This window comes from Mus pahari, chromosome 14, assembly GCF_900095145.1.
Source record: "Mus pahari chromosome 14, PAHARI_EIJ_v1.1, whole genome shotgun sequence".
Lineage (NCBI taxonomy): Eukaryota > Metazoa > Chordata > Mammalia > Rodentia > Muridae > Mus > Mus pahari.
In genome coordinates this window covers 32972989-32993965 of record NC_034603.1, presented here as the reverse complement: position 1 = coordinate 32993965, position 20977 = coordinate 32972989, and the positions used below count along the sequence as shown (strand labels likewise).

General features: G+C 44.8%; 1 protein-coding gene across 4 annotated transcripts in view; it reads left to right on the top strand.

Annotated features, from left to right (window-relative positions):
* Positions 1 to 20977, top strand: part of Arhgap44 (Rho GTPase activating protein 44) — a 164329-nt gene that overhangs the window by 112896 nt on the left and 30456 nt on the right. For all 4 annotated transcript variants that reach the window (XM_021212089.1, XM_021212090.1, XM_021212088.2 and 1 more), the window contains exons 7-10: positions 536 to 653; positions 12066 to 12134; positions 14335 to 14416; positions 14818 to 14945. In XM_021212089.1, the coding sequence (XP_021067748.1) occupies positions 536 to 653; positions 12066 to 12134; positions 14335 to 14416; positions 14818 to 14945 (397 nt within the window). The remainder of the gene's footprint in view (positions 1 to 535; positions 654 to 12065; positions 12135 to 14334; positions 14417 to 14817; positions 14946 to 20977) is intronic.

Here is a 20977-nt window from a genome sequence, read left to right as displayed (position 1 = left end):
TTGCTGTTCACTATGGTGGGCCGGCTTAAGTTTCAAATATCTAGTAGCAAAGTCTGAGTGAGATGCTGGGTATGTTAGTTAGTTTGGTTTAACCATGCTGCACCGTGTACTTATATCAGCAGGTCACACTTTGCTCCATAAATGTCAACAGTTGTCATTTGTCAGTGAACGAGGACAGTTCTGGTGACTGTCATTTGGCTTTAGTGTGTAGAAGGTCATAGAGGACACAGTGGCAAACTGTAGGATGTTGGTCCTGTGGGTAGGATTGCCTGATCCTTAGCTTCAGTCATTTCCCCTGTGGAAAGGTGAGCCTCTCGCTGTGTGTATCACTGGTATTTCCTGGCCAATTCTGGCTAACAACTGTCCAGGTATTTCTTCAGCACTCGACCATATCCTCAGGGCTCCACCTGGACTCCACCTGGGCTCCACCTGGCTCTACCTGGGCTCCACCTGGGCTCCACCTGAGATCCACCTGGGCTCCACCTGGGCTCCACCTGTCTCATGTGTATCCTTTTTCTCTCTTGTTTTCTGTCAGGTGGCAGCAGACTTCCAAGTCTTCAGGGCTTTCCAGCAGCCTTCAGCCTGCGGGTGCCAAAGCCGATGCCCTCAGGGAGGAGATGGAGGAGGCTGCCAACAGAGTGGAGATTTGCCGGGTACCTGTTCCTCTTGCTCTTCTCTCCTGAGATAGGCTGAGGAGTCCTTAGGTATTGTCTGTGTTGGTCAGTGGGGTTTCCTTAAAACTCAGCTAGTGATGTTCCAGTCAATTGAAGTGTCCCCATTTCCTACTCCTATCTCCAGAGAGTACAGGATGAGCTCAGACTCCGGGCTGTGAGGGTGACCAGAACTTGGAGGCCCAGACTGTCATTGGAGATCTGACACTGTGAGCAAGGAGGGCATGGCCTTCATTTTTGTGGGGAGCTTTAGAGCAACTGAGTTCCAGAGGTGTCGGGGTCAAGTGAGAATTTAGACTGAGCCTCAAGTCCTGTAATATGAAAATGTTTCTTCTCTTATTTGCTTTTTAATACTACCCGAGTCACTATATCAACCATATAGCTATTGGGAAACACTTCAAATGTTAGCTGTGGAGATCAACAAAGAAAACAAATTTTCTTTTTAAGAGAGAGAGGGGCTTATTCTAAGAACTGGGATCCTGTACTTGTGGGATTATGTCATTCATTGCACACATTACTGTTCCAATCTACTATACCCGCCCATACACACACCCTGTGTAGGACATAATGAGTCATAGACCATTCATAGTGCTGCTGTATATATTTACATCTCTTCACATGTCTTTGTGTTAGGTTGGGTCCCTAAGAAAGTTAAACCGGTGAAAACTTAGACCCAAATATTAGAAAACTCACTTCTGCAAATACACTACATTGGTATTATGTGTTAGCTCTGTACGTGTGTGTGTGTGTGTGTGTGTGTGTGTGTGTGTCTATTGAATTGGGGGCTTTGTCATGTTAGGCTAGCACTCTGCCACAAAGCTGTAACCTCAACCTTCCCAGGCAGTTTTAAAGAAAGTGACGCTTTGCTTGCCGGTGGCTGTGGCTTTCTTGCCTGGTTCATTGACTTTTGCAGCCACACTGTGCAGGTAGCATTGACCTCACATTCACACGACATTCAGTATTTCTCTGGGATTTGAAGCGTTGAAGAATCATTTTTTAAAAACTCCTCCGTCTCCCAGGCTGCCATCCTGTAGAAACCAAGCAGAGAACTGCAAATGCTTCAGGTCCCAGGTTCATTGTGGTTGAGGCAAACTGGCTGTTTGTGCTTCTGGGTCAATGGCAAATCCAAGCTGGTGTGCCGTTTCTGAAGTGTAATTCTCCCTCCTGCTGATTTGGACATGATGTATACTTTTTCTGTTGTATAGCCTGTTATTCAAGTTAAAAGCCTTTTTATTTTAGGGCAGGAGGGTTATTTAACAAACTTTATTACTTTTACCAAATGCTATAAAGATAGATTAAAAAGAAATTAGAAAATCTTTCCCACAAGTCAGGTCATATACATAATTAATCTAATTTCAATGCATATTATATATTATTTTAAAATTCATAATATGAGTTCTTTTATGATATTTTCTGATATTGTAGTTATAACAATTCCTCCCTTTCCTCTCTCCCCCCAGACCTTCTCATCTACTCTTCCTTGCTAGATTTCAAATTCATGGCCACTCTTTACATTGTTGTTACATGCAAATATGTGTCTGTATATACATGTATATCCTCTAATCCGTAAATATACCTTGCTTAGTCTGTGCAGTGTTACTCGTATGTATGTTTCCAGGAGTGACCATTTGGTACTGGAGAACTTCCCCGGGGAAGACTGTTTCCCCAGGTCTCAGCATCCCCTAGTGGCCTGCAGTTCTTTGTGTAAGGTTGAGGCCTTGCGGGTACTCCTCGCCCACTTTGGCATGTCTGTTGATGCTATCCTTGTTCAGCTCGCATTTGGGTGGTCATGTCCACGAGACGTCATGGGTGCAGCTTCTGATGTTACCAGGAGACACAGTCTCACAGCAAAATCCCTGATCCTGATGGATAAAAGGAGAGGCAGCAGACAGGGGTATAGCTCAGCTGGTAAAGCACCCGCTGTACACACGGACCAGAATATGCATCGTCCACACGGAAGGCTAGGCCTAGCACTGCATGCTTGCAGTGCTGTGTTTGGAGTGGAGCGCAGAGACAGGTCCCTGAAGCTGGCAAACCAGCCCGCCTAACCAGACCATGTGTGTTTACATGTCACATGCTGGGTGTGTGACGTATATGTATGCAGATAGATATGGAGCGCTGTGGTTGGGGTCTTGACTGCTGTCTCACCTTCTTTAGAGATGGTGTTTCTTACAGACATGGTCAATTAGGAGGCAAGGCAAGTCTGCAAAATGAAGGCCCAGCTCCGGTGTGGAGTTGTTCTGAGTCAAGACCAGAATCCACCTGACAGGAAACTGAATCTGTGACTGAAAAGGAATTTCTTACAGCCATGTGCAGTAGGAGCTTGTGAAAAGTGAATCAGGGATGCTTAGAAAGACAAAACTGGCCCATGTCAAAGATTTCTCTCTCTCAAATCTTTTGAAAAATAAATTTTTTGCCTAGTTTTTAAACCTTTAAAATAAGTTATAAAGTAGTAAAACCACTTTAATTCTGTTTTGAGAGGACCTTTAACATCACAGCAAGAAGAAGCAGAGTATAAAGATCGTTCCCATGTCCTGTTTATGACAGTGGTAGGGCTCGCTCACTTGGCCTACATCAGTTCACACTGGGGCTCACTTCTGGGTTGTACTTTGAGTGGATGTGGACACATGTGTGATGTGTGTCTGACATTAGAATAGTGTAAGGGTCACCCCAGGTTCTGGTAGCTCCTCGTCTTCCTGTGGTCTTCTGTCAGTTTGCAGATTTCAGAACACAGATAGCTGCCGTCAGGGAGTAGGCATTGCACACTGCCGGCTTTCTATTCACACTGGGCATTTGGGTTTCCTTTAAGCTGCCTTGCGGCTTAGAGACTCACATTTGAAATTGTGAACAGTGTGCATTTCCTTGGTGTGACACGGATCCTTTGTCCATTCAGCTCCCCAGAGGTGTCTTAGTGCGGCCGAGCGTTGGCAGTTACGGACACAGATGCTGCTCCTGTATGTAAACACGGTTTCATTTCCTTCTCATGTCCCAAGCAGCTGCAAGGAGCCTTCCTGTTGCTCCTCATCTGCCTCATCATCCAGTACTGCCAGTAGCTGAGATTTTTGGCCCTTCTAAAAGGGGTGTGTCAGAACACTGTTTATAACTTGTCTTCTCATTTAAAAGTCCTTAACGATGTTAGAATCGTGTCCTATGCTTGTTCGCCCTGTGTCCGTTTCCTTGAGGATGACTCATTCAGATCTTATGCCCATTTTAAATTCTTCATTAAAAATAAGCGAGACACTTAAAAGGGAAAATATCTGTTTTTTTAAGTAATTTTTCCTGTAGATAATGATAATTTCTCCTACATACATTAGCTGTATACAAATAGTTACAAAGTTATTCTTGTTTTTATAACGATAAATGGGAAACATTAGAATCTTGCGATTGACCACGGGGCTTTTATGTTGCTCTTTTGTTGAAGTGGTTTGGGTAAAATAACTTGGGAGTAGTCTGTAAGAGCCAAAGAAAGCACGTGTTTTCATAGAACTGGTATTTCCCCATCTGCCTTCATTTGATATTAATCAAAACATACTGTTGGCCATTTGGTTTTTGGAAGGCAGATATGATTCTCCACACTCAGCCCTCCCTTCATGTGCAGTAGGAAACAAAGGGAGAAGATTCTCCTCTGCAGAGGCCAGCTTGTGCGGGGACGCTCCGAGCTTTGGAACTGAGAATGTGTCCCTGCTCTGTGGGAAACGGGCTCTGTCTGGGCTCAGGTAGCAGGCTGTTTCTAGTAGAAACAGTAGCATCTCCACCCTCGGGTTGCACATTGTGTGGGTGTCTGGTCCATCGGTTGGCTGGCTGACAAATTGGAATCTGGCCTGCTTCACTGATGAGTCCTGTGCTGCATAGGGGATTTCGTAGTTGTGTAACAATTGCATTTACCCAGCCTCAAAAGAGTTGTGAAGCCTACAGTCAGCACAGAACAGGCACCAAAGACCCCAGGGTTTGATTGGGTTACTAGTTATCAATGTGTTCTTCCGTCCCTCGAGGGCTTGGGCAAGTGTTCTGTCTGATCCCAGTGTCTCATTGAATCTGAAGGAAGACATCATAAAGCCTGTATTCTGTTTCATTTGCCAAGTGTGTGTGATGACCCAGAACATAGTCTTGCTTGCTCTAAACTGCATGCACATTTGTGAATGATGTGCATTTGCTGCGGTTAAGGGTGTGGCCTTCCTGTGCCATTGGTGATGCTGCTGAGCTCATCTGTGTGTCTGTGCTGACTTCCAGCCTGCTGCGCCTGTTTCCACTGTGATGCTGTTTCCCTTTGGAGTTCTATAAGTTATTGATGAGCATGGCTTGATGGTCTGTGTATACATTGAAGATTATTATGTCTTCTGGAGGACTGGCTCCTCTCTACTGGGGTTCCCCTTCTGCCCCAGTAACTTTCCTTATTCTAATGTCTGCTTTATTTGAAATAGCAATGTAGCAACCCCACTTTCTTTTGGTTAGTCTTGGCAAAGTGTCTTTGTACATCCCCTTTCTTCTTTGGGGGAGGATAGTGAGACAATATTTCACCCTATATTCCAAAGTAGCATCAGAGTTTTCAGCCCCTTCCTCAGCCTCCAGAGTGTCAGGATTATAAACAAGTGTCCCCATGCCTGGCTCTTCCTTTTACATTTAATCTATGTGTGCATTTTTTGTTTAAAGTGGGTTTCATCTGGGTTTAAGTCCTGGTAGACTTGGTGGTGAAGAGTATTTATCACTCTTGCAAATGACCCAGGTTTGGTTCCTAGCACCACATTGGCACTACACCTATTTATAACTTCAGTTCCATAGCATCAGATGCCCTCTTCTGACCTCCTGGGGTACCACACATATATGTGCCTGCTTGGCCACCAAAACTCTCACATACATAATATAACAATAAATAAATCTATACAAAAGATTAAATCCACAGCCAACATATAGTTGACTGGGCTTTGCTTTCGGATGCTGTTCTGACAGTCATTGTCTTTCAGTTGATAGACTTAGTGTTCAGAGTGATTATCGATAGCACGGGTTCTGATTCAAATATGTTGCTCTCCCTCCTAAGCTTCTCTTCCACAATTCTTTCATTTGTAGTTTGAATTGAACATTTTATCTGATTTTGATTCTCTCCTTTAAAGTAACAGTAGCTTCCCATTTTTACTTCTTTAGTGGCTTCTCTAGAACTTACAATTTACAAGCTACTTCAAGTCCACTCTCAAATAACATAGTGCTCTTTCGTGACTAGCAAAAAAAATGCCCTCCTGTTTTGTTTATGTATTTCTTCCTTGTGTGCTGGCATGCCATGATACTCGGGAGGTCAGAGGACAAATCTGGAGAATAGGGTCTCTCCTTCTACCATGTGGGTTCCAGGGATGGAACACAGATCTTCATGTTTAGCTCTCTGTATCCAAAGTGCCTTATAACCATGTACTCCCAAATGTGAATACATTGTTGCTAATATTAGGGGAACTGTCACCCCTGAGAACATTTAATAACAAAAAAGCTTTCATTTTACTTCCACTATCAGTTAATTTTCTCATCACTGTGACAAAATGCAGGACGGAGGCAGCTTACGGGAAGAAGGGTTTTCTTTGGCTAATAGTTGGAAGGTGCATTAGTTAGGGTTTCCATTGCTGTGAAGAAACAAGGCAACTCTTATCGAGGACAACATTTAATTACGGCTCACTTACAGGTTCAGAAGTCCAGTCCATTATCATCATGGCAGGAATCATGGCAGAGTCCAGACAGGCATGATGCTGGAGGAGTTGAGAGTTCTACACCTTATTTAGAAGACAAACAGGAAAAATGGACTCTCAGGCAGCTAGGAAGAGGGTCCCAAAACCCACCACCACAGTGACACACTTCCTCCAACAAGGCCACACTTCATAAAAGGGCCACTCCCTAGACCAAGCATATTCAAACCACCACAGAGGGAACAGTGGTTCATGGTTGGCGAGGCACGATGGCAGGGGTGTAAGGCGCTTGGTCACATCATAGTTAGGAAGAAGATATGGCTAGCACCACCACCCCCATTTGTTCAGTCAAGAGCTGTAGCCAGTAGGTTACATTCAGAGTAGATCTCGCTCCCAGTTAAACCTCTCTAGACATGCCCTTAGAGACATGTCTCCTAGGTGTTCTAAACCACACGAGGCTGTGAGATGAGGCCAACAATCAAGATTACCCAGCACACCCTCATTCATTGTTCTGCAGTGCGCTTGCTTTCTGGGGCGCTGGGGGTCTCTTCATGTCATACTCTTTCTCTGTGGAGTCGTCTTTAACATGCTAGACATGCCGCGTCTAGGGCAACACAGCTCTTCAGTCTTTCTTTGTCTGGTCAAGCCTTTATTTCTCCTTTACTTTTGAAGGATACTTTTTCAGAGTATGGGATTCTAAGTTAGTGCTTTAATGTTTTTCTTTTGATATTTTAGCCGACCCATGCTGTGTTCCTGTGTTCTCGCTTGCATGCTTTCTAAGTTAAACACTAATTCCTTTTCCCCTGAGTCACTTTCCCCCCAAGATGTTGTCTTTGTTCGATCTGCTGAAATTTAAACATTGTGCGTCTATATGTAATTTTATTTTATGTTTTAAAATATATTTATTTATTTATTTATTTATTCACTTTACATCCTAATATCACACCCCTCTCCTCTTAATACCCCTTCATGCAAGTCCTCCTCCCATTCCATCTTCCCCTTCTCTTAAGGGAATGGCCAACCAATGACTGCCACAAATTGAGACTCACCCCATGGACAAGGATCTCCCCCACCCCCACCCCCACAACACACATTAGGTTGCTACACACTATGCACATCCTCTTCACTGAGGCCAAACAAAGCAGTCCATTTAGGGGCAAGGAGTTCACAGGCAGACAGGCAACGGGGCTCAGGGACAGCCCCCGCTCCAGTTGTTGGAGGACCCACATGAAGACCAAGCTGCTCATCTGCTGCATATGTTGGGGGGGGGGCTGTTTCCAGCCTGCACTCACTCTTTGGTTGGTTATTTAGTCTCTGGGAGCCCCCAAGGGTCCAGGTTAGTTACCTTGTTGGTCTTCCTGTGGAATCCCTGTACTCTTCAGGTCCCTCAGTCCTCCCAACTCTTCTATAAGACTCCCCCGGCTCCATCTAAAGTTTAGGTGTGTGTCTCTGCATCTCTTTCCATTGACTATTGGGTGACACCTCTCAGAGAACAATTATACTAGGTTCCTTTCTGCAAGCATAGCAGAGTAGCATTAATAATGTCAGGCTGAGAAGCACCTAAAGAAATGTTTGTAGTCCTTAGTCATCAGGGAAATGCAAACCAAAACAAGTCTGAGATATCTATCATTGTATAGCTAAGATCAAAAACTCAAAAGACAGCACATGCTGTCAAGGTTGTGGAGCAAGGGGGAACACTCCTCTATCGCTGGTGGAAATGAAAACTTGCCTAACCACTCTGGAAATCAATTTGGCATTTCCTCAGAAAATTGGGAATAGATTCTACTGCAAGACTTAGCTATACCATTCCTGGGCAGATACCAAAAAGATGCTCCACTATCCCACAAGGATACCTGCTGCACCTGCAGCCTTATTCGTAATAGCCAGAAACTGGAAACAACCGAGATGTCCTTCAACTGAAGAATGGATAAAGAAAATATGGTTCATTTACATAATGGAATACTACTCAGCCATTAAAAACAAGGACATCATGAATTTTGCAGGCAAATGGATGGAATTAGAAAATATTATCCTGAGTGAGGTAACCCAGACCCAAAAGGGCATGTGAATGGTGTGTGCTCACTTATAAGTGGACATTAGCCATAAAGTACAAGATAATCATGTTGTATTAAACAGACCCAAAGAAGCCAAATAACAAGAAGGGCCCAAGGGTGGATGGTTGAATCTTTCTCAAAAGGTTACACAAAATAGATATTGAAGGTCAATGGAAGGAAGGAACTGGCGGGGGAGAGGAAATGGGGAGGGAAATGGTGTGGAGGGGATCTCATATGTAGGGAGAGCCTGGAGAGAGAAGGGAGATCAGCAGTGGGGGGGGGGGGAAAATCTCTAGAACATGCCAGAGACCTGGGATGGGAGAGGCCCCAGAGGGTCTATGAGCATGACTTTAGCTAAGACTTGTAGCAGTGGGGGATGTGAACCTGGAAGTGGCCACTTCCTGTAGCCAGGCAGGACTCCCAGTGGAGGGATAAGGACAGCTACCCACTCAGAAAACCTGTGACCCAAAATGTGTTCTGTCTACAAGACGTGCAGGAACAAAGACAGAGCAGAGACTGAGGGGATGATCAACCAATGACTGCTGCAAATTAAGACCTACCCCATGGACAAGAACCAATCCCTGACTATTAATGATAACACGTGTAATTTATGTGTGTTTATTGAGCATGGTGTTTTCTGCCTTTCCTGGATTTATTGGGTTTTGAAAACTTGGGGACATTCTCAGTAATTGCTGTTTTAAGTCTTACTTTTGNACTGTTCTTTCATTTTCTCTTAGAGTGTATTGAATATTCTGCATAAAAAAAGCATTGGACTCAATGTTCTTAATATTAGATTTTTTCCAGATTGTGATATATCTCTGTATATATGTCTAACNTTCACTTATGTTTCATATTTACCTTCTACAAAGAACCTGAAGGGAATTAATTTTTTAAATNTNTTCTTTGACAATTTCATATACATATGTAATGCATTGTACCCTCTCATTAACTTCCCTTGCACAACCCATGCTTGTTGAACCCTGAAGGGAAAATTTTCAAAATAAACTGTTAATTTATTCTTGAGTATGTATAGGGTGTGTGGGTGTGTGTATGTTTCATGTACTATGTACATATTTGTGTGTGCATTTGTGTGGAGGTCAGAGGCTTGATCATTCTCACCTCATATATTGAAGCAACATGTATGACATGCGCCCAGAGCTCAAAAATTATCATCTCATCTAGCTGGCAGGCTTGTTCCAGGGGCCCTTGTTTCTTCCTCCTTCAGGACACTGGGTTTACTGGTGGCCCATAGGCCAACCTGGCATTTGCATGAACAGGAACCATCTGAGCCCCAGAACTCATGTTTTTGAGGCACACCCCCTTCTGTCATTCTAAACAAGGTCTTTCCTCAGAAGGAATTATTTTGTCAAAGTTTAACACACATGGGGCTAGAGAGATGGCTCAGCAGTTAAGAGCACTAACTGCTCTTCCAGAGGTCCTAAGTTCAATTCCCAGCAACCACATGGTGACTCACAACCATCTCTAATGAGATCTGATGCCCTCTTCTTGTGTGTCTGAAGATAGCTACCGTACACTCATATAAATAAAATGAAAATTTTAAGAAGAATTTAAAAAGTTTAACACATACACGCACATACACACAAACACCCTGGGCTAATCAACCCTAGAAGGAGGGAAGGAGCTCACAGGATCCCCCCAAGTCTAGCTGTCATGCCTAAAAGAGGAGTAAAATACGGAAACTTCCTAGTGAAGTTCCAAGCTCAGAGTCATATTCTCAAAAACATAAAAATAGGGCTGGTGAGATGGCTCAGTGGGTAAGAGCACCCGACTGCTCTTCCGAAGGTCCGGAGTTCAAATCCCAGCAACCACATGGTGGCTCACAACCACCCGTAACGAAATCTGACACCCTCTTCTAGAGTGTCTGAAGACAGCTACAGTGTACTTACATATAATAAATAAATAAATCTTTAAAAAAAACATAAAAATATAAAAGAAAAACCAGCCCAACTTTTATCATAGGACCACAGACTGTGTTGTTCTTCACTACACACATCAAGGAACTGATGGTGGGCACTAAATGTAATTGACAGACACAGTAAATCTAGGGGAAGTTAACCTCTATAAAAAAGTATAAACTAATAACATATTACTTTAATTTCTCTCATATATTTGATGGTGATTGAATAAAATGATCATGGGAAACAAACATTTATGAATAATTATTCCTCGTAGGAGACTGCTCTGTGTGTGACAGTATATAGTTAAGGTTTGATGTTCAGAATCATAAATCAACTGTCCACTTTGTCATAAAGGAGTAAGAAGGTGGGTCCAGACACATTTGAATGGGTACATATTGGACACTATATTGGTGAAGAAATAGATACGCGCTCCAGCCATAGAATCAATTTATCCGTATATCAGTGACCTACACAGCAGCCTGGGCCCATTTTTATTGTTGTTTGGTTTTTACTTAACCAAGCACCTGTTTGAAACAGTGTGAGCGGGTAGAATAGAGGGATCCAGGGCCAACAACGCTTATGGTGGTGATCCCCACCTTTCAGAATCTGGTTATTTCTTTGGCATTCTTCTGAGTCGTAAACTGGACTACAGGAGTTTAGACATGTACTCCATTGGTCAGTGTTGACTCCTTTTTTTCACCTGGAATGCCTGCCTGAAGCAACTTAAGGGAGGAGAGGTTTCTTTTCTGTCCTTGTTTAAGGGGATCCAGACCATCATGACAGAAGATGCACTGCCTCTGTGGCTGCGGGAATGTGGCTGGGACTTCCCCTTCACACCTCATGACTGCCTACGGGCTCACAAGGCCAAGTCTTCCTGAAACACAGGGCTGCCTGCCTCTGTTTGTTCAGGGTCTGTGTTGGCTATGTGTGTTATTGCTCTGCCTGTCTGATTCCAGTGTGCCAACTCTTCTCAGTGAGTGCTTCTTCTACAGATTGTGGCCTCTGGATGCCCCATGGCTTCCACACACAAGGACAGAGTGACATCCCCAAGATGCTACTAGCACCAGGGTCCACTGCTCAAAGGACACTTCTTGTGTCTGCTGTGGCTGTCCCTCTGGAACTGAAAACCTTTCTTCTCAGAATAGAAATGTTCCAGATCCCAGGGCAGCATTAGGCTGTTGCCTGGTGGTGAAGAACTTTAAACTCTGTTACGTTTGTGTGCGACATAGGAGAGGGTCAGAATTTGCCAAGTTTTCAATCGGCCATCCTTCCCCACTGTGGACCTTTTCTGCAGATCACTGCCTTTCTGTTGCTTTCCCACGTGCTCATGGTCATCCAGTCAGTTTGAGGGTGAAGGCTAGGTGGAAGGTGAAGTGACCCAAGCCAAACAGTGGCAGAGGGAGGCAAGCCACTATGTGTGCATGGAGTTGCTTCAGGTGGCAGATGGCAGGGCCAGCTGCGGAGGTGTAGAGAGCTCATTTGCACATCACTGTCCCACACTGGCTTGGATTTGCTAGCCTATAAGTTAAAGCTCTGAGAAACTACTAGTATGGTAAACTTCCAGAGTCACTTCTTTCTAGATCCATGGTTGAGAGACAGGAAGTCCCATGGGAAGAGTGTTCAACATGTCACATACTATTGAAAATCGGGTACAGCAGAGTTTAAGCCCTTTCCTCCAGTGCTATGTGGGACAGGTGTTGGCCACCCTCCCCCAGTCATCTCTTCTTAACCTTGCTTATATAATTTTACCTTGCACAGGACCAGCTTTCCGCTGACATGTACAGTTTTGTGGCCAAAGAAATTGACTATGCAAACTACTTTCAAACGGTAAGGGTCCACCAAGGTAAGACGGCAGAGCGTCTTTGGAGACAGTCATGATGTGGACAGCAAAGGAAGATGGGCGTTTTAGAAAAGGGGGCCTTCTGGTTGCATGAAAGCATCGGTGGAGGAAGTGAGGGGTGGGGTGGAGTGGGCAGCGCTTTGTTGGTTCAGTCTCTATGTGTGAAACCTAAGCTTGAATGAGAACCCCATCCCTGAGGATTAAAGCAGCCCACCTAACCAGTAGCAGGAATTCTCAGCCAAGAGCGATGCTTCCCCTTTTCTTCGAGGACTTTGGGAGTTAGCAGATGCTTTGGTTGTCCCAGCTCAGGAAGGCCGTGGTGCTGTGTCAGTGGTAGACTAAGGGAAGCATTAAGCCTCTTCAGGTGTACAGGCAGCTCCATACAGCAGAGTTGCCCAACCCAGGAAGTCCGAGGACCCATGCTGAGAAACCTAGATTTGTGACAGCAAAGGATTTGAGAATAGGAAGACATTCAGCTCCCCACAAAGGCATATTTGTTTCTAGTGAGGATCTTTGCCAACTTCAAAAGGCAGTGATTGATTTGGCCTGGTTACTGCCTCTCCTCTGTGAAAGCAGATTTAGAGTCCAGAGACAGGATTCGAGTCGCCTGAGCTTCAGTCAGCCGGGCCTGAGTCACCTGAGCTTCAGTCGGCCGGGCCTGATAATTTAGACCCTGGTTCCGTGCCAGAGTGAACATGAGGCTCAGTAAAAGAAATGGCAGAGAAGCATTGACAGAAACATCATACATGGAGAACGGTTGAGTGTACCTGTTCGCTAAAACCCACCAGCTTTCATTTCATGACCAAAGAACTGGTGGGAGAAGCAAAGAAGTGACTCAGGAAGACTAGCAGGCAGATGGATCTGAGAAATACAAAGTGCTCAGTGGTGTACACCGGGTGAACAGCTGCAGGCTCTGGCACTTTCCTGCATTAATAGGGGTGTTCAGTTCCCCCTTTTACACACTCACATACACACACACACATACACACACACACACACACACTCACACTCACACACCTACCTACAACAGAGCCCAGTATTACTTCCTATATAGAATGTCTGCTTCAAAGTAGTTGTATTGATTAATTTTCTGTTGCCATTGTCAAGCACCATGCCCCCAAAGCAGCTCTTCCAAGGAAGGCTTTATCTGGGGCTTCTGGTATCAGAGAGATGCGGGTTCATCATGGAGGGGACGCTTGGCAGCAGCCAGGCATGGAGGTCCAGGAAAGAAGCCGAGAGCTCACATCCTCAAATACAGTCAGGAAACAGCCGGCAAACCGGAAGTAGAAAGGCTTTTTCCTCTCTAAGCCTGCCCCTTCCTCCAGCAAGGCCCACCATCTGAACCCCACCCCCAAACAGCACCACCATCTGGGGACCAAGTGGTCACATGTGGGAGACTGAGGCCATTGCTCCCTTAAGCCACTGCAGTAGTATATTTTCAAACGCATTCCATGGACTTGACTTATGAAATCCCCAGCGCCCAGGCTTCGTCAGGCTGCTTCCCAGGCCCCCAGTTCCTTCTGTCCCACACTAATGCTGTCATTGTTTATGCCCCGTGCCAGGCTTTTGTTTAGTTTGGGGGAGATGGACAGCCAGAAAATAAATGAAGTCACTCTTGCTTATGAGTTTTCCTTGGCCCTAAGCAACACTGCAGTTGTTTCTTTAATGGATTGGGTGGTGAGAACACCTTGAAGGAGTTTGTTCCCAGGACCATGTGACTATAGACAAAGCCATTGTGCCTCTCGGGGTATATATGAAGTAGAACCACATGATTTCTAAGCACTTACATGTTCCAAGTGACTAGCAGAAATCAGTATGCACATAGACTGCTCTAACTCGGGTATATCTTACAGGCAAACAGACCTCAGCATGTATTTTCTGTTTATAGTTATATTCACTAATTGTTGCACCCGTTGCTACCTTCAGCTTAGAGGATGGGGGTCCAGGTGAGGTCAGGTGATCCAAAGCAAATTCTCTAAGCCAGGCTCCAGCTCAGGCAGATTCCCCTCTTCCTTCCTCATTTTCCTACTGCCTATGTTTCCATGCAGAGTGACCCCCTTTTTCATACTGGCTGAAGCATTGGAGGAGGCTTCCTCCATGAGCAAGTGCCTTTGTGTAGAATGGAGGCCTCTGTAGAAGGCTGCTTCCCTTTGGCACAGGGTAACGTTTGTTCTTGTGTTTTCTCAGCTAATAGAAGTGCAAGCTGAGTACCACAGGAAGTCGCTGACACTGCTGCAGGCTGTGTTGCCTCAGATCAAAGCGCAGCAGGGTAAGAGCAAGCCTCCTTGGGAGCTGGGAGGGTGGGGAGCCTGCTTGCCCTCCTGGATGAGAACAGCTCTCCCCACCTGCACTCTCCTGGGAAAGCTGTGTTTAGAGGAGCTGGTAGACCTCCCTGAGCTGGTGGTCACCAGTGTCCCAAAGCTGAGCTCATCCCTCCCAAGGGCAGTGAGTTGGGTATGTGTGGTATGGCTGTCACATTAACCCCAGTGCTGCCAGGTTCAGTTCTCTCCATGCCTTTCCATTTTCCACTAAGCCACAAGAGTGAATGCTCACCTGGACCCTCTGTTTCTTTGGTAGTCTGTGCAGAATCTGGATAAGGAGAGAAAGAGTCTGTCGTAGGTGGCCTTGGGAAGCTACTAACTGGCCCCTTTCTCGCTCACCCCTCCCCAGAGGCCTGGGTGGAGAAGCCTTCCTTTGGGAAGCCCCTGGAGGAGCACCTGATGATCAGTGGCCGAGAGATCGCCTTCCCAATCGAGGCGTGTGTGACGATGCTGCTGGAGTGTGGGATGCAGGAGGAGGTAGGCACAAAGCATCCACATCCATCTCCCAGCTGATTTGCTCTTCCAAGAGACAGGGTCTGCAGGAGCTTCTCCCCAGTAGCATCCCCACCCTAGATCCCTAAATTAAGGCATGTGCTAATTTGGGCAATATTGTCTCCTCTGCAGATACTAAATAGGCACTGCATTCTCTTGAGTTTTACTGTTAGAGAGACTAGAGGACTATGGGAGATTAACAGGTGCCCATGAAGGCTGTGTGATGAAATTATAGATACCAGTTCTTCATATTAAATGTGATTTGGTGATTTGGAGATTCTGCTGCTGCTTTTACCTCTATTAATCTTACCTCCTCCCTCTCTTCATCCTCCTCCTTTGCCATGTCTTCATTTCCTTCTTTCCTCTTCCCCCTCTTCCTCTTCTTCTTCCTTGTCTTCTCTTTCTAATTATCCTCTTCCTCTGCTTCCTTCTCCTTCCCTTCTTTTTCCTCTCTCCTCCTTTCTCCTCCCCCTCTTCCTGTTCCTCCTCCTTTGCTTTCTCTAGGTTCTCCTCCTTTTCTCCCCTTCCACCTTTGGGTCAGGTTTCCGATTTTCAGGATAGCACTCTTACCCATCCATTTTGTACAGATCTTCCCGATTTCACTGATCAGGACATCGGAATGTTCTTTTTAGAGCATCCTGTGGGGAAGAGCTATGAAGAACTGATGGCAGGCACTCTTCGTCCTGCCTACTCAGTCATTTGTTTGCTTTTGTCTCCAGGCTAATTTAGCATCTTTGCTTCCCTTTCCTTTAGCCTGATCAGCCACTCTGTATTGGTATAGGGCATGCTATATATTCATTATCTATTACTAAACAAAATATGAACATGAAATGAAAGGTCATAAACTTATTAGAAGAGATGAGTCATTTGATACTGAGAAAAATACAAAAATGGGATGAGGGCTTATAAACTTACTGGAAGAGACGAGTCTAGCATGCATCCAGTCAGCATGATTAGTCCAAGACAGGCTATATTCTTTGTGTGCAAGGCCACAAGGGACAAACTAAGGGCTGAGGAAGAGAAGAAAGGTAGCGTAATGCACATCTGCGTTGGCTGATTTTTGTGTTCCAGGCCTATCCTACATAGGAGGTCTTTACAAATAAAATTTAAAGGACACATGACATGAGAAGCTGGCCACTTGTGAAAGGGTACCATGAAACTTCTGAGCATCCTGGTCACTGGAATACCAGGGGCTGGGAAAAAAAAAAGCAGGACTGAAGTACAAAAATGTGGGTGATTTAGCTCCAGGAGGGCAGGTTTTTATATGATGGCTATGATGAAGGATTGGATTGTCTCCTTTTAGATAGCGATAGAGCTGTTGATGAGTTAGAGAGTCAGATGAGACAAGGCAGCATTATTGTTGGTTACCATGGTTATGAGTCCTTTCCTGAACACTGAACATATAGTGTTTGTGTTCAGAAGTAATGGTATATTGCAAAAAAGAAAAAAAGACTTGAAACAAGGGGGGTTAATGAGGAGAGACTACAAGACAGGATTCAGTGTGAGAGTTTTCAAGTTCTTTATGAGGAAGCCATAGCATCTTACAAAGAAGAAACTGTGCATCCACTTCCCAATAATGAACTAGAAGAGCTAAAGGATAATGTCAACTCAATCACAAAATGGACTGGACAATGGGTCTAGGATAACAACTCTCAACATACAGACTGGCCATCCAGGCATGGGGGTGTACACCTTTAATTCCTGATCTCCGGAGGCTGGTCTACATAGTGAGTTCTAGGCCGGCCAGCCAGGGCTGCATAGTAAGCCTGTCTGCTCACGGTACAGCCACTTAATCTCACTCAGCCCGCTTAGTAGGCATTGCCTAAGGGTCAGTAGAAGAAAACTAGGTTGTAGGTCTAGCTGATGCCTGAATTTCTTTATCTCCATGAGAAAGCTTAATCTCACGTATGAATATAAAATAAGGATTGGGGCTGAAAATTGTCATCAAATTCATCTCATAAATAATAAATATGATCAGTGGATGCATGTCTTTTAAGTTTAATCACCAAAATGTAGTGGTATCTTAAAAATGGAAAACTAAATATAAAAACCATAAAATTTCGAAGGGGAAAAAAATAAATGTGGATTATCTGCCTTAAGTATCTGCCATACAAGCAGGAGAGCCTAAGCTGGGATATCCAACAGCCCCATCAAGAAATGGCTGTGTGTACTACACTCCTGGAACTCTAGTGCTGAGGCAGGAGGGGGCACAGATAGGGTTTCTGGGGTTTACTGGACTCCTTCCTAACCACAGAGCTGTGAGTTTTAGGTGTAGCTAGAGAGCTCTTTTCAAGGGCCTAGGACAGAGAACAATAGGAGAAATACCCAGTGTCCTCCTCTGGTGTCCCTCACCTGCCCACATTGCCTTATAGTACCCATAGACACTGAAAAGGGAATTAATATGGAGTTTTGTTTTGTTTGTGTCTTTATATGGTAAAAACTCTGTTAGAGTTTCACAGTTGTTATCAATGAAAAATGTAAAAAGGGTCTCCTTGGTCCTTAAAAAGCCTTATGGAGGAGGCTAATTTTCTGGCCTGTTTTCTCCCTCCCTCCCTCCCATCCTCCCGTCCTTCTTTCCTTTTTCTCTTTCTTTCTTTCTTTCTTTCTTTCTTTCTTTCTTTCTTTCTTTCTTTCTTTCTTTCTTTCTTTCTTTCTTTCTTTCTTTCTTTCTATTGGCAGCATCTTACCTTATAGGCCAAGCTGGTATGGAACTTGCTATATAGCCTTGATTATTTATTTTAATTATAGAAAAACTTACAGGAAGATAAAACAATGAGTCTTATATCCTTGCCACCTTGGTTTTTCTCCACAACCACTAATCCTTGTCTTAGTTATTTAGAAGCAGACTATATCTGCCATAGTCTCATTATATGCTGTTACACATGTCTTTAGCATTGTTAAGCACTTAGTCAGTTGGTGAACTGGCTTCTGATGTTTCCTGCCTTATCTCTGCCTCTCTGGTCTGTGCCCTTCTGGGAACACTCCTCCTCTAGACAGAGCCACTTCCACTTTGTGCCTTATTTTTCCCACTGTGCATCACCTCCTTTCTTTTATGAACAAATATGATTAACTTTTCCTCAACCTAGAAAAGAATATGTTCTCTATAGCCCAGGGGAGCCTCCCATTCCTCTTCCTAGCCCATTGGTTGTGTTTCCTTATGAAGCACAATTCCAAAGAAACACTCTCAACATTGACTACCACGTGCCAACCATAACTCATCCTCTCTGTCCTTGTGGTGTTACTTCAGGGCCTCTTTGTGACTTTTCTAACGCTGTGACCAAGACATTTTATAAGAGAAAGTATGTAATGTGGGGCTCATAGTTTCAGAGGATTGGAGTCCTTGATGGAGGAGCATGCCTGTTCCTTGACAGCAGGAACAGCTGAGAGCTCATATCCTCATCCTCATGCAGGAGGCAGAGTGTAGCCTGTCTGTCGCTACACTGTGGGTTCTTCTTTCTTCCACCCTTCTCTTCAACTGCATAACACTAGATAGGAGAGAAGAAAGGGTAGAGAGGAAAGGAAAGAGCTGAGTTAGATTGGGGGCCAGAAATGGGGGAGACATGATCATTAGATTACTTCCTGCTGTTTAGGGGCATCAAATTCTTTGGGACAAGTTTGATCTTCACCATCAGGATATCTGATTTCTTCTTGCTTTTTCTTTGCACATAACTACTTAACAAACCATGGACAACAATAACCAACAACCCAACCCACCTCTGAGCTCTAGCATTTATATACCCCTCTGAAAAGTCCCCAGAATTCCAAACATCACACCCTTGCAGAAACTATCTGCAGCTGTCAAAACAATGCCCGTGCTAGAGCATGAGGCAAATCATAGTCAGCTGCTGTGAACAACCTGAAGCAACCCCATATCTCACACTTGGAAATAAAACAAAAACATATTCTTATAATATTTTTTAAATATTTTTTAATTTTTTTCCATTTTTTATTAGATATTTTCTTTATTTACATGTCAAATGCTATCCTGAAAGTTCCCTATACCCTCCCCCCGCCCCTACTCCCCTACCCACCCACTCCCACTTCTTGGCCCTGGCATTCCCTTGTGCTGGGTCATATAAAGTTTGCAGAACCAAGGGGCCTCTCTTCCCAATGATGGCCGACTAGGCCATCTCCTGCTACATATGCAGCTAGAGACACGAGCTCAAGGGGTACTGGTTAGTTCATATTGTTGTTCCACCTATAGGGTTGCAGCCCCCTTCAGCTCCTTGGGTACTTTTAAAATATTTTTTTTTTTAGAAACCTTAAATCCAAAACTGCCACTATAGCGGAGAGCTAACTGGAAATAGAATGAAGCTTTTGAAACCCCAAAGTCCATTCCCAGGGACACACCTCCTCCAACAATGCCATACCTCCTAATTCTTCCCAAACAGTTCTACTAACTGGGAACTAAGTATTCAAACATATGAGCCCACGGAAGCCATTCTCATTAAAACATAGTCCCCATCATCTTAGAGCTCAAACTACCCTCACTGATCTTCCAAGCCAAGTCCAGTGACCAGCCCCAGCTCCATTTCTGTCTACCAGATACAGCTATGGTGGCAGTCCCATATCATGGCCCCTAGGGCCACAACATCCCTGGTAAACAGGCCTCTGCCTGGTTGTTTTCTATTATAGTCATCGATTCCTCGGTCTGTACCTTAGGCTCTAAGGACTTTTCCCATGGTGTCTGCTCTCCCTGAATTATGCCCCGGCCTGTATGTGGATGTCTCCCATGTGCAGGCTCCACTCTGCCTTTGTTGGCATTTTTCCAGTGTGCCTTGCAAACCCCTTGACTAACTAACTAGTATTGAACTAACTAGCTATATTCATAACCCCCCTTTGATAACCAAAGGCAAGGAAGGAGAAGGATGAGAGTCCATCTCTGTAGTGAGGCTGAGCACAAAGAGGCAAGCATGGCTGCAGGGCAGGACGCTGAGAGCTTACATCTTTAACAGCAAACATTAGGCAGAGATAGCAAACTGCAAGTGTCATGAAGCTTTAAAGCCTCAAGTGATGTACCTCCAGTGATGTACCAGCGAAGCTGTGCCTCCTAACCCTCCCCCAAACCGTGCTGGGGACCAAGTGCTCAAGTGTTTAAGCTTATGGTAACTTTATCATTCAGATCACCAAAAAGACTCATAGTAATTAATAATGAAACAGAATGGCTCTAATAGCATGTTGTAATAAAAGAATTTAGTTTATGAGTGACTCCTTTCCAGAATTTTTGGTTTATCATTTCCAAACTGCAAATGACTATGGGTAACTAAGACCATGGGACACAAAAAATACAGATAGGGCTGGGACCACTGAGTTTGACATCTTGGTCCCTCCTCTTTTGTATTACCCTTCCCCAACACTACTGGCTCTTCCTGAGTAGCCATTGCATGGTTTTAAGTCCTAAGTCAGTCTTGGTGTGTGCTCCATAGCTCGCTGTCCTTATCACGGCAGCCTGACGGACACATCTACCTGTACTGGTTACTATGACCTCCTCACACATGCCAGCGAGCTCTGGGCATCACCTTGTCTCACATCCTCCACTGAGAAGGGGTCTTGCCCCACCATCAGCTCAGAAGCCACCTGGGAACATTTTCTTTGGAAGGAACTTGAAATCTCAGTGGCCATAAAGCCAAAGAGGAATGAGGGCCGGCCGACCAGCTTGCTTTTCCATCTGGGGGGCTCCTAAGGAGATACAGCAGAAAGCCAGGGGGTTCCACATTTTACTCCGCTGGGACTGGGGCTTCCTTCCCACTCCAACCTGCATTTATCTTCTTTTTCAAACACTCCCATTTACCCCAGTTTCACTTTATAGTCTGAGGCTGCTCATGTGGACCTAAGTGGTAAGAGCAGAACCTGGAGCTTTGCAGGCCGCGCCATGTACCCTTCCTTCTCAGGACACGGTGCTACTTAGTTCATCTTGTGCCTCCCAGTGTGTACTCAAGTACACACATGCATGAGTGCATGGCCAGGTGCTTCTCAACCTGTAGGTCATGATCCCTTTGGGGAGGTCGAATGACCCT